The sequence below is a fragment of the Bufo bufo genome, chromosome 1 (assembly GCF_905171765.1).
Source record: "Bufo bufo chromosome 1, aBufBuf1.1, whole genome shotgun sequence".
Classification (NCBI taxonomy): domain Eukaryota; kingdom Metazoa; phylum Chordata; class Amphibia; order Anura; family Bufonidae; genus Bufo; species Bufo bufo.
Genome location: NC_053389.1, coordinates 760,687,340 through 760,707,580, shown reverse-complemented (window position 1 = coordinate 760,707,580; position 20,241 = coordinate 760,687,340). Strand labels below are relative to the sequence as shown.

The 20,241-nt window shown below is 46.9% G+C and overlaps 1 protein-coding gene across 6 annotated transcripts in view; it reads right to left on the bottom strand.

Annotated features, from left to right (window-relative positions):
* The window catches only part of LOC120986201 (PH and SEC7 domain-containing protein 4-like), a 59,346-nt gene that overhangs the window by 15,365 nt on the left and 23,740 nt on the right, over positions 1-20,241 (bottom strand). For all 6 annotated transcript variants that reach the window (XR_005775653.1, XM_040414616.1, XM_040414615.1 and 3 more), the window contains exons 2-5: positions 15,409-16,432; positions 9,690-9,765; positions 5,903-6,272; positions 2,381-2,512 (exon numbers count right to left, since the gene is read on the bottom strand). Coding sequence is in view for 5 of the 6 variants with exons in the window: in XM_040414616.1 (XP_040270550.1) it covers positions 2,381-2,512; positions 5,903-6,272; positions 9,690-9,765; positions 15,409-16,293 (1,463 nt within the window). In the remaining variant the exon portion in view is untranslated. The remainder of the gene's footprint in view (positions 1-2,380; positions 2,513-5,902; positions 6,273-9,689; positions 9,766-15,408; positions 16,433-20,241) is intronic.

Here is a 20,241-nt window from a genome sequence, read left to right as displayed (position 1 = left end):
ACAATTTCTTTATTCTACAGGAACGAGTTACATCTTCAAGCACAGAGATCTAGGAGGAAATGCTTGGCTAATCCGCCATTGCGTCAGACCCTAATGTGATGCAAAGTGCACCTGAAGGAGGAAGGGGATGCAGCTGCAGATTCTCTCTTTCTCTGTGAGACTGCATGCTGTGAGAGCAATGGGAACACAAAAATGCAGAGACAGCTGATCGGGTTAGAGTGCTGACCACAACTCTAATACCAGCTCCAAAAAGCGCTCGCCCACCCAGTAGGTGAGAAGGGAGTGGATGTGTAAGCATGAGGAGGGATGGAAAGAGACCTAAATCACTAGACCATCAGAGGCTCCATTAAGATCTTGCAGATCCCATCATACTTGACCAGAAGCATGAAGCCATATTCTTTCAGGCAAAATGGTGGACCCTACAGTGGGAGCTAACAGAACCGATTATAAGTCAATGAGCCACGCTATCAGCCATGCGGTGGATCTGACACTGCTTTGGGGCACTTTACGGCGTTTATAGATGTTATGATAATTATTAATAGTAGATCTTGTTATTTCTCCTTGTGGACAGAGCTCCTCCGGGGAAAAAAAAAAAAAAAAAGTATGCAAGCTAGCCTTCTTTCCAAAAAGATAAAAAATAAAAGCTGTGCCACCTGTTGGAAGCCAGCTGTCCTAGAAGTCAATGCATGTACCTCATCTGCAGACAGCTTTTTCGGCATGACTGTCCCTCAGCAGTGCAGAGCACAGAACTGTCTTAGCTGCTTGAGATGCCTTTGTCAGGGACAGTTTGCTGAGGAATTAGTGGAGTCCTCTGCTTGGCAACTCCATCTATTAGCCATAGCAGTGGAGAGCCTTGCTCACTTTAAGGTGCATTTACACTGCCGAGGAGCAGCAGATTGTTGGGATGGAAGCGTTCAGGGGTGGATTGGCCATAGACCTTACAGGGAAATTTCCCCGTGGGCCGATGCCCAGGGAGCCGGCCAGTGGTAGTTTTTGGGGATGTATTTTGTACTGCTGGCAGTATTTTGTGATGGACTGTGGTATTTGGCTCTGTTGGGGTGGTATAATGTGCCGCAATATAGTATTGCTGGCCCTGCCTTCCATCAATTTGGACCCAGCTACAAAACCTCCAGTATTTCTTCCAGGGCCACTTTAAAGGGAGTCTGTCACCTTATTTTCACCACTATAACTAACCACACTGCCCCACAGAAGATTGCAGACACATCCCAAGCATACCTTAGTGCACTCGATTTCTAACGGCTAGATCTTCCGATATAGTGGATATAATGCTATGATTCTGGTATCGTTTGAAAGGTTGGAATGCCAGCTTTCAAACAAGACCCATGTTTCTAGCTGGTACCATCCTAAGATATGAGCAGCTAAAGCAGCCCTCCCCTCTTCAGTCTGGTTTGCTTTTGGCACTTGCAGCAGCAGAGCCGGGCACTTAGGAGCCGTTTCCAGCAGAATAAAAGTGCTTTTCCTGGACATGGAATAAAGGCACAAAGTGCACACAGGTATGCTTAGGATGTGTCTGCAATCTTCTGTGGTACAGTACTCTTAGATATATTGGTGAAAAAGAGGTGACAGACTCCCTTTAAGTTCCCAGTCCACCCCTAGAAGCGTTCCTTCCTGAAAGTCGGCTGCTCGTTTAGTGGGGGTGAAGTACTGCGTGTACATGCAGCGATCACCTCCACAGTATGAGGACAAGGGATCTCTATTGGAATCGCTCGTCCTCATACAGCTGCCTTCTTTCTGGGCAGCAGATCACTGTTTAGACCGCATGATCTGCAGCTCAGAAACAATCATTTAGGTGCCTGCATGAACCACAGTTTCACCCTGTGATGGCTGCACCTTTAGACAGGCAGATTGTTGGGAACAAGCAATCACAGGAACATTCGTTCCCGATAATCTGCCTGAATGTTGCCCCCTTTAAATCCACCTAAAGGGGCAACTTTTACACTGGAAAATTATAAGAATGGCAGGAGTAACATGAAAACCTTAAGGGTGCATTCACACGTCCGTAAGTGTTTTTCGGTCCACAAATTCTGGATCGGCAAAACATGGATATCGGCTACATGCGTTCCGCATTTTGCGGACCGCACATGGCAGGCCCTATGATAGAAATGCCTATTCTTGTCAAGACAAGAATAGGACATTCTCTCTCTTTTTTTTTTTGCGGGGCCGCGGAATCGAACTTGGGACGCGGAAAGAACCCTATTAAAATGAATGGGTCTGCACCTATTCTGCAAAATTGTGGAACGGATGCGGACTGAGAAATATGGTCGTGTAAATGGACCCTAATGAGAGGTTTTTTTCATATGCGGTTAAAATGTTCCAAAGAAAAAACTGCTGTTTACTGACTTTTTAGGACAAAACTTACTTTTTCTGAAGGTAGGGAGCGACCTGAGATCTGTCAAAACCATCCAGATGGAATAATTTCAACGCCAAACATCGAACTGCCTCCACATCCTGACTCCTGGCTACGGCCTCCACATAGGTTGCCTCCTCAGAGCTGCAAACATGACTCAGTGTTAAAATGAGGGTATGTAGATATTTTCTAGCATTAGACGCTACAGCATAGATTGAGCATGGGTCAACAGATTAGTCTACGATGATGCAAAACTGAGGGGCCCATTTACTAAGGCTGTCCGACAAAATATATTTTTGCACAATTGCCATTTTGCATAAAAAATTGTGATACTCCCTGACAATTTTTTTTTATGTACCCAGACAAAAATATTGGATTGCTGCAAAACTCAACTTGGTTACTTCTCAGGTGTTATAAAAAGGCTCTCAGAGGCTACTTTTGGGTAGCGTACATCATGGTGAGAGATCACCGACTGCGATTCATGCCTCTGACACACTCAAAGACATTTTGTCCAGCTGATGTACTTTTTGAGGGGGGCACATCAATCGATTGAGAGAAGCAGTTCAGTGTCGACCATTCAAACACATGTGGCACCTTCATTACACCCCTTTCTCTGCCCAGACCATCTCCAGGAATTTAGTGGAAGGAAATTTGGTGTCATCACTGACATTGAGAGCTAGCCACTGTCACCTTTGTATGCAGGGGTGTCGTGAATGGCTCTGTTTGGGATCCAATGACAGGTTCGAATATGGAGGTCTCGTGTGAGCGCTTCAGTCCCATCTTTGCTGTGTAGGGACTCACTGTCCCAACTGCTGGTGTGATTATCTGGGAGCCACCGCATACGACAGTCGGACATCCCTAGTAGTGATATGAGGGACGTTAACAGCTCAGTGATATGTGCAGGACATTCTGCGGCCACATGTGTTCCTCTGACATTATTCAGCAGGATAATGCTGGCCCACATATAACAAGGGCTTCCCAGGAATGTCTCCACCAGATTACAGCACTACCTTGGCTGCCCGGTCACCAGATTTATCGGCAATCAACCATTTATGGGACCAGCGGGGACGCCAACTTCAGCTGCAACCTATGAGTGTGCAGGATCTACAGGCCCAGCTGCAAATGTGCCGCAGGATGCCATACAGAACCAATATGCCTCCATGTCCAATCGTATCTCATCTTGTATCGAGGCTAGAGGCCCTATCTCATCTTGTATCGAGGCCCTATCTCATCTTGTATCGAGGCCCTATCTCATCTTGTATCGAGGCCCTATCTCATCTTGTATCGAGGCTAGAGGCCCTATCTCACCTTGTATCGAGGCTAGAGGCCCTATCTCACCTTGTATCCAGGCTAGAGGCCCTATCTCACCTTGTATCCAGGCTAGAGGCCCTATCTCACCTTGTATCCAGGCTAGAGGCCCTGTCTCACCCTGTATCCAGGCTAGAGGCCCTGTCTCACCCTGTATCCAGGCTAGAGGCCCTGTCTCACCCTGTATCCAGGCTAGAGGCCGTGTCTCACCCTGTATCCAGGCTAGAGGCCCCGTCTCACCTTGTATCCAGGCTAGAGGCCCCGTCTCACCCTGTATCCAGGCTAGAGGCCCCGTCTCACCCTGTATCCAGGCTAGAGGCCCCGTCTCACCCTGTATCCAGGCTAGAGGCCCCGTCTCACCTTGTATCCAGGCTAGAGGCCCCGTCTCACCCTGTATCCAGGCTACAGGCCCCGTCTCACCCTGTATCCAGGCTACAGGCCCCGTCTCACCCTGTATCCAGGCTACAGGCCGTGTCTCATCTTGTATCCAGGCTACAGGCCGTGTCTCACCTTGTATCCAGGCTACAGGCCGTGTCTCACCTTGTATCCAGGCTACAGGCCGTGTCTCACCTTGTATCCAGGCTACAGGCCGTGTCTCATCTTGTATCCAGGCTACAGGCCGTGTCTCATCTTGTATCCAGGCTACAGGCCGTGTCTCATCTTGTATCCAGGCTACAGGCCGTGTCTCATCTTGTATCCAGGCTACAGGCCGTGTCTCATCTTGTATCCAGGCTACAGGCCGTGTCTCATCTTGTATCCAGGCTACAGGCCGTGTCTCATCTTGTATCCAGGCTACAGGCCGTGTCTCATCTTGTATCCAGGCTACAGGCCGTGTCTCATCTTGTATCCAGGCTACAGGCCGTGTCTCATCCTGTATCCGGGCTAGAGGTGTCCTTACAAGGAACTAGAGCCTCCTTTTATTGTACAGCTTCCCCCAATAAATGTCTCCTTTCTCTCTAATATTGTAATCACTTTTATGTATCAACACACACATTGAAAGTGTCATTCAAACAGCTTCTTCTTGGTGCATTTTTTGGCCCAACATAATTAGCATTATCTAAATTATAACTGAAATTTACACAAGCTGATATAGCCGGCGTAGATTTCAGTTTCTAGCACAAATGTATTCTCTGGTCTGCACCTCCTTAGTAAATGCGCCCATGTGTCTCCTGCAGCATAGCTGGATCACTGGAGGCCTCATCAACTCTTATGGGTCAATGGTGGAATAATTTTACATACCACAGCAGGAGATAATAGTAAAAGGCTCATAGATTATACCAGCTAAGGCTACTTTCACACTCGCGTCATGGATCTGCAAAAACGGATCCGTTACAATAATACAACCGCATGCATCCGTCATGAACGGATCTGTTTGTATTATCTGTAACATAGCCAAGACAGATCCGTCATGAACTCCATTGAAAGTCAATAGGGGACGGATCCGTTTTCTATTGTGCCAGAGAAAACGGATCTGTCCCAATTGACTTACATTGTATGTTTGGCTCAGTTTCGTCCCAAGCGGACAGCAAAACGCTGCAGGCAGCGTTTTGGTGTCGGCCTCCAGAGCGGAATGGTGACTGAACGGAGGCAAACTGATGCATTCTGAGCGGATCCTTTTCCATTCAGAATGCATTAGGGCAAAACAGATCCGTTTCGGACCGCTTGTGAGACCCCTGAACGGATCTCAGAAACTGAAAGCAAAAACGCGGGTGTGAAAGTAGCCTAAGTCTGACGAACCCGCTGATTCAGACGACTTGGCTGGCTATACATGTATGGGGAGGTATGACCACGACCCTGTAGTTACCAGGGGAAAGAATGATCAGGCATTTGGGATTTCAGCATGCCCAATACATCTGTTCTCAAGGAAGATAAGCCTAGAGGTACATGTGAGCGATTTACTCCTCCAACCCCATTGAGAACACATGCACGCTTAGGGCTCATTCAGATGACTGTATTTGTTTGGCGGTCTGCAAATTGCAGATCCACAAAACACAGATTTTGCGGAATGGCCAGCCCTATGATAGAAATGCCTATTCTTGTCTGCAATTGCGGAGAAGAATCGGACATGTTCTATCTTTTTTTGCGGGGCCACAGAACGGAACTACCAATGCGGGTCCGCAACCGTTCCGCAATTTTATGGACACAAATATACGGTCGTATGAATGAGCCCTTAGTCAAACAGGCCATTACTGAGGATCTATGGCCACCTTTAGTTGTGCTACTTACCCAGAAGTCTCCAGATCAGTGGACACATCATCTGATAGGTCTATTACAATCTCTGGAGGACGAGCGTCCATTTCTTCTGCCTTGCCCTGCATTGGCACTCTACCGGCCACGTGTTCCTTGCCTTGACAGCCTTGGCACACCAGATGTGCCTCTCCTTCCTCGTGGTTCTCTATAGGCATGTCTCTCTCAGGGCACTGCATGAACACAATGTCTCCACCAGTCTCCTGCGGAGTGCACATGTTGTCCAGAAATGCTTGAGGTGGTGGATTCTTCTGCTCAGGTTTCTCATCTTCTATTAACAATTTGGTCCAGAAACTAGAATCGGAAAACAGTAAACCCTCGTCTTCATGAGCGGCCTCCTGGGTGGCAGCTGTGGTAAGAGAAAGGGAGGTTACCAATTTCTGGTATGAGATGTATTAATGATTGAGTGATGGCAATTGATTCATAAACTTCTAGTAGGCATAATAGAGGACAGGTAAAACATCGACTCGTAAGAATGGTCATGTTATGTGGAATACAATTCTTTACGTCAGGGGAGGTTACAGGGAATAAAGCTGGTCCGGCAATTAACTGCTCGACTTGGGTACGGCTTCAGAAACCCCTTAGAAAATACATGTACAGGCTAGGTCTGTTGGAGTGGGAGCAACTCACACTGAGCGGCTCTCAACTCTGATTCATAAGGGGGGTCTAGAGCCAGGAACCCCCCTATATGCCCTTTCATTATCTGTTAGATGTCTTAAAGGGGCGTCTGAGCGCTCTTTGTCTATGGGCTGCCAACAATGGCGTATCTTAAAGGGGCGTCTGAGGGCTGTTTGCCTATGGGCTGCCAACAATGGCGTATCTTAAAGGGGGTGTCTGAGCACTTTTTGTCTATGGGCTGCAAACAACGGCGTGCCTTACTGGCAAGAGACAGTTGCCGCCAATTACTGGAATCATCACTGTGCGTTGAGAGGTGATGCCACTGACATGGGACTGCTGAGACCAATGATTGGCTGCAGTGGTCATGGAGCATTATGGCAGGTCATGGCTGACAGCCTGTAAGAAAAGGCAGATGGAACATAGCGAAGCAATGCAAATAATGATGTACACAAAAATCAGGGATCCTTAGAAAGCCGTAGAAAAAACAGCAGCTGCCAAGTAACCTCAAACAGCTATACAGCCATAGCTAGTGACCTGAGAAGATAGAGCGCAGTTAAATGAATCACACACGATAACATTCCTATAGTAAAAATGTACATTAAAGGGGTTCTCCGGGAATTTAGAAAATCAAAATAATACTTTATTGTAAATATATTCCTATATACATTTCATTATTTATAATGGCTCGTTTTGTTTAGGGAGCAATCATTAGCAGAAACAAAATGGCCGCCGTCCTATTAGTACACACAAAACCTGTCCTAATCACACAGGAGGACAAGTTACTTCTGAACACTGAGGTAAAGAGCTGCCTCATCCTCCTCTCCTACTTGTCAGGGATTATGATCCTGAATACAGCTGATAAGATCTTCAGCTGAATCTCTGTAGGAATGGAGTTCATGAGGAGACATGAAGTACAGAGAGGACGGACAGGACAGACTGTGGTAATGGAGTGCTGCTGCTCATTATCCAAATACCCACCCTCCTCTCTGTACTTCATGTCTCTTCATGAACTCCATTTCTACAGAGATTTAGCTGAAGATCATATTAAACTGTATTCAGGATCATAGAAGATGAGGCAGCTTTTTGGCTCACTGCTCTGAAGTAGCATGTTCTCCTGTGTGATTAGGACAGGTTTTCTGTGCTCTAACAGGACAGTGGCCATTTTATTTCTCCTAATGATCGCTCCACAGACAAAACGAGTCATTATAACTAATGAAAGGTATTTGGGAATATATTTATAATAAAGTAATATCTAAGCATTTTCATTTTCCTAATTTCCAGAGAACCCCTTTAATGAGCCTCGGCCTCCAGCCATATACACTGCAGTATTCATACAGCAGCTTGTAAAGTATGGGAACGGGGCATTTCTTTTACGATTTAAGGAGGTGCAGGTCACATGCCTGATATTCACCACATCTACATGAACCATCACCATCAAGGATGGGAAGTCCGCACTAATAGGGAAGCTCCACTGCCACCAGTGATTTACAACATCCCACAATTCACATCTACACAAATCGCTGAGCAAGGCTTCATTCACACGCATTAATTTTTAGGAAATGTTTCTTGAAATGTCATTCTTTAGATAAGCACGGACCCACATCCCCGGGAGCTGCTACGAAGTGTAGACCGGCGGGATGCGAGACAGCTTGAGGCAGGGGAGAACATCAGTGGTGAACCTACATCTACAAGTATAAGAGTAGTATAGAGCATCGGATTGGGTCAGTAACCAGTTCTTAATCTTGAATATACAGGGTGCAAGACATCACGCTGAGGTAGTGGTAGTGCTTCCCCCAATGACGTACCATTCGTGACGACAGTGTTGCATCACACAGATTTTACATTATCTCTGAGGTGCAACTGAAGAGGATCACAAAAAAAAAAAAAAAAAATATATATATATATATATATATATATATATATATATAATTATTATTATTTTTTTTCCTTAGGTTCGCCTTTCACAGCTAGATCCGGTAGGAGACAGGCCATGCACGGTAAGGGTCCATTCACACGTCCATAGTGCATTGCGGATCGGCAATACACCCGGCCGGCACCCCCATAGAGATGCCTATTCTTGTCCGCAATTGCGGACAAGAATAGAACATGCTCTATTCTTTTCCAGCCGCACTCTGGAAACGCGGATGTGGAGAGCACATAGTGTGCTCTCCGCATCCATTCAGTCCCCATAGAGAATGAATGGGTCCGCACCTGTTCCGCAGAATTGCGTAACGGGTGCGGACAACACTTGCGGACGTGTGAATGGAGCCTAATGCATCAGAACAGTCCGAGTGACTCCAAAAGGGCACAGGAATCTGAAGACCACCTCAGGTCCTCCAGTGTCAGGGGGGAAATCGCAGCACATGACCCTTCACGCCTTTTTTATGTAATACTAGCTTCTTTGAAACTTGAAATAAGGGTGCGTTCACACGACCATATGTATTCTGCGGTCCGTGTGTCATCCACATTTTTTGTGGACCCATTGATTTCAAAGGGTCTGTGGTCAGCATTTTGCAGGACGGACATACGAAGGCGGACAGTATTCGTATTCTGCCGAACAGCAAAATACATACGGTCGTGTGAATGTCCCTAAAGATGGAAGGCAGCAAAAAAATTTTATCTTTGAACCCGGTATAAAATGTATAAGTAAGATTACAGGGGTTGTCTAGGATCTTACAAGTGATGTCCAGTCCTCAGGACAGACAGTCAATGTATGATCGTTGGGGGTCCGACATACCGCGCCCCCTATCAGCTGTTCTGCAGTAGTGCCGGAACTAAACAGCGCCATTCACTGTGTAGTGGCCAAATCTGGTTACTGCAGCGCTGCTCTCAACCACTTCAATCTGAGCAGTGCTGCAGTAACCAGCACCGTCCACTACACAGTGGATGGAGCTATGAAGTTCTGGTGCCAATGAGCGGGAGTGCGGGTTGCTGGACCCCCGCTGATTAGACACTGACAGATTATCCTGAGGATAGTCCATCACTTGTAAAATCCTGGACAACCCCTTTAAGACATCTATTAGTCCCAGGCCCGATATAGCGGAGGACATTAGCGCTTAGCGCAAGGGGGGGGGGGGGGGGGGGGGGGTGGTGAGTGGAGGACATGTACATAGCTCAATGATTCAGACAAAAGGAAATTCACACTTACAGGTTTCGGTCGCACTTGCTGTAGAGTTTAATGCCGTCATACTCTTCTGGGTTTCTTCTGTTCTTCTTAAGACATCCTGAAAGGTAGAGACTGTAACTACTCCAGTTATACACTCATTCTAAATGCCCTCGCTGGGACTTGTCCGTAGAGGACTGAAGAGACAATACTAATGTCACTTACAGCGAGGTCTGCACACACCCGTGGTTTCTGCCGCAACGGATGTCAGGGCACTGCAAGCCACAATGAAAGCAGAGGCCACGTGACTCGCATTCTCTCTTCTGTATAGCTGCCGCTGGTATTAGTGGAGGAAGAGCCCATGTGATGCATCATACAAGAGGACCACTAAGTCCATCATGTAAACTGTCGTATGGGAACTAGACATTACTAAAATTCATGTTTTTACATATAAAAAACTTTTCTGGAACCTTTCACATTCTTTTTCTGAAAGAACCGCAGTCTTCGGCACTATTCCTGCTGAAATGGACATCATTATACAGAGCATTCACAACGTCTTCAGATCTTGCTGCCTTGTGCTAAACTAAAAAAATAAATACATTCAAGTTTTCCCCTCATCATTCTGCCCTCAATACCCCATAATGAGAAAGTGAAGACAGAATGTGCGGAATCTCTGTGAATTTATTGAAAAGGAACAACTAAAATCTTGCATTGACCTAAGTATTCAGACCCTTTACTCAGGACTTAGGTGAAGCCCCTTCGGCAGCGATTACAGCCTCCAGTCTTCTTGGGGATGATGCCACAAGGCTTGCACACCTTCTCTGCAAATCCTTTCAAGCGGTGTCAGGTTGGATGGGGACAGTCCGCGGACAGGCATTTTCAAGGTGATGTTCAACTGGGTTCAAGTCAGGGCTCTGGCTGGGCCACTCAAGGACATGCACAGAGTTGTCCCTAAGCCGCTCCTGTGTTGTCTGTGTGCTTAGGGTCATCGTCTTAATGGAAGGTGAATCTTCAAATCCGTCTGAGGTCCACAGCACTCCAGACCAGACCAGGATTTTTATTGAGAATATCTCTGTACTTTGCTCCATTCAGCTTTTCCTCAACCCTGACCAGTCTCCCTGTCCGACCTCGGAAAAATATCCCCACAGCATGATGCTACTATGCTTCACTGTATTGGACAGGTGACTGGTTTCCTCCAGCCACAACACTTAGAATCGAGGCCAAAAAGTTCAATCTTGGTTTCATCAGAACAGACGGAGAATCCTTTAGATGCTTTTTTTGAAAACTTTCATGTGGCTTTTTTCCATAAAGCCCAGATTAGTGGAGTGCTGCGGTGATGGGTGACCTTCTGGAGGTTTCTCCCATCTGCATACAGGATCTTTGGAGCTCAGCCAGAGTGACCATTGGTCACCCCTGGTTTAGTTTGGAGGGACGACCAGCTCTAGGAAGAGTCCTGGTTGTTGCAAAATTCTTCCATTTAAGAATTATGGAGGCCACTAAGCTCTTGGAAACTTTCAGTGCAGCAGACATTTTTGTTGTAACCTTTTCCAGATCTGTGTCTCCACCCAATCATGTCTCTGAGCTCTACAGGCAGTTCTTTAATATGTTATATTAACAGGGATACGTTTTTTTTAAATCAACGCATGTCTAATCACCTGAATTTACGACAGAAGGACTCCTATCAAGCTGTAAAAGTATCTCAAAAGATGATCGAGAGAAATGGGACGCCACCAGAGCTAAATTTCATTGTGTCCTAGAAAAGGGTCTAACTACTTATTTCCATGCAAAATTTTCATTTTTTTCTTTGTTTTCACCTTCTCATTTTCGAGTACTGGGTGTAGAATGATGGAGAAAACTAGATTTTTAAAAAATTTTAGCATAAGGCTGCAACATAACAAAATGTGAAAAAGTGAAAGGGTCTGAAGACTTTCCAATGCATTGTAAATTATAGGATCCATCAGAATTTGTTGGATCAGTTCGCTCTTGGAAGGCAATGCTCCCTGGGAAAATGTATGCAAATTAGCTCTCTGATGCCTGAGCCGCCAAGCCAAATTACAGAGTGCGCGTCTATAGAAGTCTTGCAAGATTTGATCCTCACTAGACTGTCATTCTTTAGTGTTTGAGGGGAATGTCTTCAAGAGAGTGAACAGGAAGGGGTTGTGACTTAGAGTATAAAAAGTGCCATCTTGCATGCTCCGACACTAAACGGCCCTTTGAAGGCAACCATAATACTGACGTGGCCCTTGGAGAAAATGAGTTTGACACCCTGAACTAGTGCTAAGTAAAAGGTAGCTACCCTGTAAGTCAATGTTCATCCTGCTGGATCTCCACCATGAGAATCAGGACCTTTCAAGAGCTGAGGAACATCACCCAGCCAACCAACTGTCTACAGTTCGGGGTGCCCGGTTTGGCTGCTATCTCTACTCATGTCTCAAGGCTCTTTAATGGGTCAGATATTTACTCACAGGGTAGCTCCCTACATGTGGCTAAATTGGATGTCGTAGCTACCACGTCTCAACTATGCATGAAAACCAGGACATTAATGTGATCAGCGCCTTAGTAAATATGGGACCGATACGTTAAACGGGTTCTCTAGGCTTTTCTAAAAAAAAAAATCAGCCAGTCTTCTGACCTACAGAGGCAAGGTGGCTTCCTCAGGACTTACCCTTTTGGTCATACTGAGAAATTCTCTATCTCCGCTGTGCTCATGTGACCACCTGAATTGGTTGCGGGTTCTTCCTCAGGTTCCGACCGGATCTGTTCCTAAGTCTTACTGTTCCGCTGCACTTACAGTACGAGCCTGCAGCCGGTCCTGGCAGTCATGTAAGCGCAGAGGAGACGATTGAATTGGCGGCACAATGGAGTGGTAAGTACTGAGGAAACCTGAAGAACCCCTTTAAGACCGTTCTAGAAAATTTTCTGTGCTGCCCAGAGCAACCAATCAGATCACATATTATCAAAATCTGCTCTGAAAAAATTGAAAGCTGGAATCCGTACCAAACTAATATAACCCATATAAGAGGTCTGCTCCAAAAACAGCGCCACTGCTTCCATGTGCCGTATCTGGTATTGCAGCTCATACACACTCAAGCGACTGGGCTGCATTACCACAAAACAGATGACAATAATAATTATTATAATAATAAGGTGAAAATTAACTACCCTTATTGCCATGCAAAACTGACAGAAAAGTCTTATAAATTCTTAGGTAAGCAGCTCCGTCTGACTCTCTCACAGCAAGAAGTGCCAGCATAATCCCAGGTACCAATCAGCAGCTGAATTACAGCCAACCGATCAGCCCCAACTATACAAAGGCCTGTCTGTCTTTGAGATCCAATGCACATGACCGTATGTGTGTTCTGGTCTGCAAACCGTGGATATAAGCAATGTACAGGCTGCTTTTTTTGTGGCCCCCATAGTGAAACTCCCTATTGCGGTCTGAAAAATGGACAACAATAGGAAACAGTCTATAATTTGTAGGACAGATAGTCAGATGCGGACAGGACATGGATGACATTTTTTGCGGTCCCATAAAAAACAATGGGTCCCAATGGACTCGCGTTGGATCGGACGCGGACCAAAAATCACGTGCTTAAAAATCATTGTTTGCTGGCGGCAGATTGCACTGTGTATCTGCGGATCTGCTGCTGGCAAATAATGATTCAGTATGGGGACCAGCGATGGGATTAGCAATCATTCCCTCCTATACTGTGGAGGAGATTACTGCATGTAATAAGAGCTGTCTCCTCCAATAACGAGCAGGCGATTGTTCCTTCCCGACAATTGCCTATAAAATCTTTTACTGTAATACAGCCTTGATTAATACAGATCCACCCTCTTCTGTGTCATCCCAGAAATATGTTTGTGTCTCACTCATTCAGGTCATGGTACATCATCAGTAATAAGTCAGAGCAACTCTCTTCCAGAGACTTATTACTAGTAACAGAAATGTAATAAACACCCAAAATTGCAAATCTGAGGTCAGCCTGAAAGTCACTGTCCAGGCTCCTCCTTAGGTGTCTGCCTCTCATCGTTTTCAATGGGAAGCAGCGCTGCAGTTCGCGGGCCGCGACCACACCAAAAAGGGACATTACCCTTCTTGGCATGGGGTTCGTACAGACGGCGCTTGAAGCAATGGAAGATGTCCCCTCGTGGGCTTCCATGGAACTAAGCTACGAGCAGGTCCGTGGCATCTAAAAAGGGAACAACTGCAGCGGTATACGCGGTAGATTTTAACAGCGTCATAATCCGCTGTGTGACCGGACCCTTACTAAAGTGTATTTTCTTCATTATAGATGTGTGACAATTACCTCATCTAGTAATCTGTACTTTATCATTCTGCCAATCAGGAGACAGCCTAAACCAATGATGAGGCCGGGGGCGTGTCTCAGACTACCTGTAGACGCTGTCTTTGAACCGTAGTCCCAGCTCTGCCCCAACGGACCCGAGCTAAAAAGTGGCCAAGGAGCAAGTACTGAGGAGACCAAACAGCGGCCTTGAGCTTCTGACAGTTGCTTACAGTATAACCGCCGTTTCAGGTAATTTTCCAGGATGTGGGAATCCATGAGGAATAACACTATTTCTGGCTATTATATGACTTGTGTCTGGTATTTAGCACGTTTTCCCTCTGCAATATATGTGTAATTTTGTTTTTTTCCGAGGTAGTAGGTGGAGACTAGCTGGAATCATGTCTCCCCATACACAGGACATGGAGAAACAGGAGGTTCTGCTTCCCAACTCTCAGTAGCTCAAAAATGGAGGACATTACACAGTAGAACTAAGCAGTTTAGATGTGAATCCGCTGCAGTATCTCTGTGTCAGTCTCTCTGCCTCTGCCTGTCTGCAGCAGCCCCTCCCTTCTCCTCCTCCCCTTTCCATAGACTTTTATGTAATCTGATCCTCTATAAGCAGGAAGCTGTCTTCACTGATGTATGTAGTGAATTGAGAGTTCGTGAAGAGGAGGAATCTGTGGAGGAGAAAGAAGCACTTTTTTATTTGATAAGATATATTACAAATGGACTGCACCGCCAGTGCAGGGCTTTATTAAGACCAGCATCTAAAACACAGGTCTTAATAAATGTGCCCCTACTGTATGTTACTATGTTAAACCAGGCACACTGCTTGGTAGGGTTGATCATGCTGAGTGCCACATACCCTCTCTTACAGTATACACTGGCGCGAGTACAAATGGCGCACGCATGGTTCAGATCTCAGAGCTAGGAAGCAAATGTCTTTCAAGGCCAGGCATCAGAAAAGTGAGGATGCCTGGCTCTGTCAATCAGTGGAAGAGAGGGAGTGACTAAGGCTGACAGATAAAGCAGTGCTCCGAGGGGATAGGCTGGTCCCTCGGTGCTCCGAACACCTCGTTAGCATAAAAATAAAATTATGAATTTCTCAGAAACTACACATCGGATTGCTGAAAGAGATGGGTCATTGCGCTCAGTATGATCAACCCTACCAGGCAGTTTACTAGGGTTGACCCTGTAGACAGATGATCTTTTAATTTTATTAATAACATGACATCATCACCCAGAGACAGACAGCCAATTTACATATGACCTAAAAAGACATGCAAATACGCAGGGTGATGTAGGTTTTGTATACATTACCCAAGACTGATCCATGGGTTATACCATTCTACTGTACAGACAAATAAATAAAACACAAAACAAAACCTGGAACCCCCCTTTAAGAACGTAAATGGATGCCAACAATACACTAACATTAGGTGGCTCTATTACCATTCTATATGCATGTGACATACCTTCTGGGTACTGTGTTGAGTATCAGAAACAAGCCATTTATTGGTCCTTGAGTTTTCAGACAATGCCCACTTCTCCTCCCACTCATCCTCATAAATCTGGAGCTCCTCCAGCGACTCTTCCCGTGTCATCTGATGCCACACATCTGTTCTCGTACCTAATATTTTAATCTCCCAGACGTCCTGTGTTGGCAGCTGCTGGCTCCCGTTAGCTTCTGCCAGGTCACAAGTGGTAATACATTGCTGTGTACTTTCAACCACTGGACATGAAGTCGTAGAGTTCCTAAACAAGGGATTATCACAAAATAAGCTCTCATCTTCCACCTCCACTTCTGAATATGAAGCATCATCGCTTTCTTGGTCCTCTTCCAAAGTGGGAAGTTCCTCGTCCACTAAAGCATCCACCTCAATGTGAGGTCTGGATTCCTGCATTCTCCTGGTGGTACAGTTCTCCGAATGATCAATCTCGTCTTGGAGATCCATCACACATAGTTGTGCCTGAAGTAAGCTCGCCAAAAAGACATCCTGAGCAGAGATGTTCTTGGACGAGGAGTTGACTTGGGTCTTCATGTTGGTGGATTTATATAAAAATGGTGCCTGGGGATCAAGCTGGACATCCCTTTGGGGTTCTGAATATGCCTGGCCTCTACAACAGTTCTCAGCATTAGTACCTGAGATGCAACCAGACTCTTTGGTGTCTACTTGATCTTTGTGAGGATGTTGGCTGGACATCTCATGAGTCTTTGCGTCATGGTTCAAAAAGGGGAACACACTGGCTTGGGCCTTGTGTTCCTGACAAACCCTAAGCAAGGTGTCCGTTTCTATGTCAGGTCGAACATAATATATGGGTAAGAGGTCATCATCCACTGAAAGCTGCTGCTCTTCCATTTCACCCTGTTCATTTGCATTGGGGGGTTTCCAGTTTGGCAAACAAAATATGGCTTCCTAGAGTCCGGCACTAGGAGAATTCAAGGCTGTGTAACCCTGGCACTTCAGAGAGAGCGAGTCCACCGCATTAACATCTGCTCTGAAAGACACCAGAATAAAGGCAAACAGTAAGGATATGTTAATGGTTAATCTGGAATAGTGAAACTCTTACAGCCTTCAGTAGCACACAGATAAAGCTGGGTGGGTGACAACCCGTTATGGTCAATGTCATGGTTGTCACCAGTGGCAGAAATCCAAGATAACTCAGAACGCAAAAGACAAAAAAGCTACCTACAACTCAAAACCTATTTTCTTAAAATGAGTCTGTCAGCAGTTCTGATCCCTCTACACTGCTGACAGCACTATATGGGTGACAGCGGAGTCACAAAGGCAGGTCCTTCATGTTCAGGGCCCTGGGCTCTCTGTACTGAACGCATCCCAGCACCTCCCCACTGCGTGACAGCTAGGGTTGGGCGATATACCGGTATCACGATATACCGCGGTATTAAAAAAACGGCGATATCGCTGTTTCCTAATTACCGCGGTATTTTGGAACGTCATCAAAGCGGTCATGTGCGCTGACCGCTTCTAACGTGCGTCCGGCCGCCCCTGCACCTTGCATAGCGCTGAGTAACATTACTTCCTCTCGCTCCTGGCTCCTTCTTGCTCCGCCTCCCTTAGTCAAGTCTCCACCCACCATCTGACATCACCGTCGTCACCCACCAGTGTCGGCTCTATTGTATGTGGCGAACTCTGTGTGAGTACTGGGTGTCTCTGGAGAGACTTTTCCTGCGGCTGCCTCGCTAGTGTGTGCTCTGATGACAAAATTACAAACGTATTACTTCCCGTAGCGGGCCGCCCCCGGCTCTCCCTCCTCCTTGCTCCCATATTCAAATCTCCGCCCACCGGCATCTGATGTCAGAATCGGAGCACACAAGCGAGGCAGCCGCGGGAAAAGTATATCGTAAAGTATTACTGTATGTATGGTGGCCTGTGGCCACAAGACTTTATTATAATGTCTCCTTGTGGCCCCCCATACAGTATAACCTCTCCTTGTGGCCCCCCATACAGTATAACCTCTCCTTGTGGCCCCCATAAAGTATATCTCCTTGTGGCCCCCATACAGTGTAACGTCTCCTTGTGGCCCCCCCCATACAGTGAAACGTCTCCTTGTGGCCCCCCCCATACAGTGAAACGTCTCCTTGTGGCCCCCCCCATACAGTGAAACGTCTCCTTGTGGCCCCCCCCCATACAGTGAAACGTCTCCTTGTGGCCCCCCCCATACAGTGAAACGTCTCCTTGTGGCCCCCCCCATACAGTGAAACGTCTCCTTGTGGCCCCCCCCATACAGTGAAACGTCTCCTTGTGGCCCCCCCCATACAGTGAAACGTCTCCTTGTGGCCCCCCCCATACAGTGAAACGTCTCCTTGTGGCCCCCCCCATACAGTGAAACGTCTCCTTGTGGCCCCCCCCATACAGTGAAACGTCTCCTTGTGGCCCCCCCCATACAGTACAACGTCTCCTTGTGGCCCCCCCCATACAGTACAACGTCTCCTTGTGGCCCCCCCCATACAGTACAACGTCTCCTTGTGGCCCCCCCCATACAGTACAACGTCTCCTTGTGGCTGCCCCCATACAGTACAACGTCTCCTTGTGGCCCCCCCCATACAGTGAAACGTCTCCTTGTGGCCCTCCCATACAGTACAACGTCTCCTTGTGGCCCCCCCATACAGTACAACGTCTCCTTGTGGCCCCCCCATACAGTACAACGTCTCCTTGTGGCTGCCCCCATACAGTGTAACGTCTCCTTGTGACTGCCCCCATACAGTGTAACGTCTCCTTGTGGCTGCCCCCATACAGTATAACGTCTCCTTGTGGCCCCCATACAGTGTAACGTCTCCTTGTGGCTGCCCCCATACAATGTAACGTCTCCTTGTGGCTGCCCCCCATACAGTGTAACGTCTCCTTGTGGCTGCCCCCATACAGTGTAACGTCTCCTTGTGGCTGCCCCCATACAGTGTAACGTCTCCTTGTGGCTGCCCCCATACAGTGTAACGTCTCCTTGTGGCTGCCCCCATACAGTGTAACGTCTCCTTGTGGCTGCCCCCATACAGTGTAACGTCTCCTTGTGGCTGCCCCCATACAGTACAACGTCTCCTTGTGGCTGCCCCATACAGTATAACGTCTCCTTGTGGCTGCCCCCTTACAGTATAACGTCTCCTTGTGGCTGCCCCCATACAGTATAACGTCTCCTTGTGGCTGCCCCCATACAGTGTAACGTCTCCTTGTGGCTGCCCCCATACAGTATAACGTCTCCTTGTGGCTGCCCCCATACAGTGTAACGTCTCCTTGTGGCTGCCCCCATACAGTATAAAGTCTCCTTGTGGCTGCCCCCATACAGTGTAACGTCTCCTTGTGGCTGCCCCCATACAGTGTAACGTCTCCTTGTGGCCCCCCATACAGTGTAACGTCTCCTTGCAGCCCCCCATACAGTGTAACGTCTCCTTGTGGCCCCCCATACAGTAACGTCTCCTTGTGGCCCCCCATACAGTAACGTCTCCTTGTGGCCCCCCATACAGTATAACGTCTCCTTGTGTTTTTTTCTTTTAAATGGGTATTTATCGGGATATATATAGTTATTGCGCTAAAAAAAATTATATCGTTATCGTCTGAATATTTTTTATATCGTCCAACCCTAGTGACAGCTCTAGCGGTCTCCTGACTGTGTGATAGGGCTGTCACTCAGCGGTGAGGCACCAGAAAGAGTTGCGCATACAGGGCACTCAACATGAAGGGACTGCCTCCTGGGCAGTATAGTGCTGTCAGCAGTTTTGAAAGGTGAAAACTGCTGACAGACGCCTTTAAAGATTTACATCATGAGAATGAGGAAAAAATAACAAGACTTTAACCAACAAACATATTACAGCGATCTCACGTAAGGTAAGCAGTGGGCTCCAATCCAGAAAACATAACTGATACCAACACAAACAAAGCCTCTATACATCACACAGGAAAAAAGAACGCCTGGGGCCGGGGTCACATCAGAAAGTGAGAAGAGAGAGGATGCATGGAAATCAGGAATACTGGAGGGAAAAAATAAAATGTCTGACGTCAGAAGAAGCTTCAAGACCATAAACAAAGATCTTAACGGCAGGATGTTGTGACCATGAATAAGGCGGAGGTGTGAGAAAAGCTGAGAACAGAGCGCAGTGTGGAGAGAGAGACACGAGACACACAAGAGAGAGAGAGTGGAGAGACACGAGACACACACACAGAACAGAGAAATCACAAGACAGAGAGACACAACACAAGTAAGAGAGAGACACAAGACATATACACACACACACACAAGACAGAGAGAGAGAGAGAGAGAGAGAGAGAGAGAGAGACACATACAGAACAGGGAGACACACAATAAAGAGAGAGCGAGAGAGAGCGAGAGCGAGAGAGAGAGCGAGAGAGAACCACAAGACAGTGACAAACACACACACAAGACAGAGAGAGAGGAGAGACACGCACAAGAGAGAGAGAGAGGAGAGACACGCACAAGAGAGAGAGTGGAGAGACACGAGACACACACACAGAACAGAGAAATCACAAGACAGAGAGACACAACACAAGTAAGAGAGAGACACAAGACATAGACACACACAAGACAGAGAGAGAGACACAAGACATAGACACACACAAGACAGAGAGAGAGAGAGACACACAAACACACAGAACAGGGAGACACACACAATAAAGAGAGAGCGAGAGAGAGAGAGAGAGAACCACAAGACAGTGATAAACACACACACACACAAGACAGAGAGAGGGGAGACACGCACAAGAGAGAGAGAGGGGAGAGACACGAGACACACACAGAACAGAGAAATCACAAGACAGAGAGACACAACACAAGTAAGA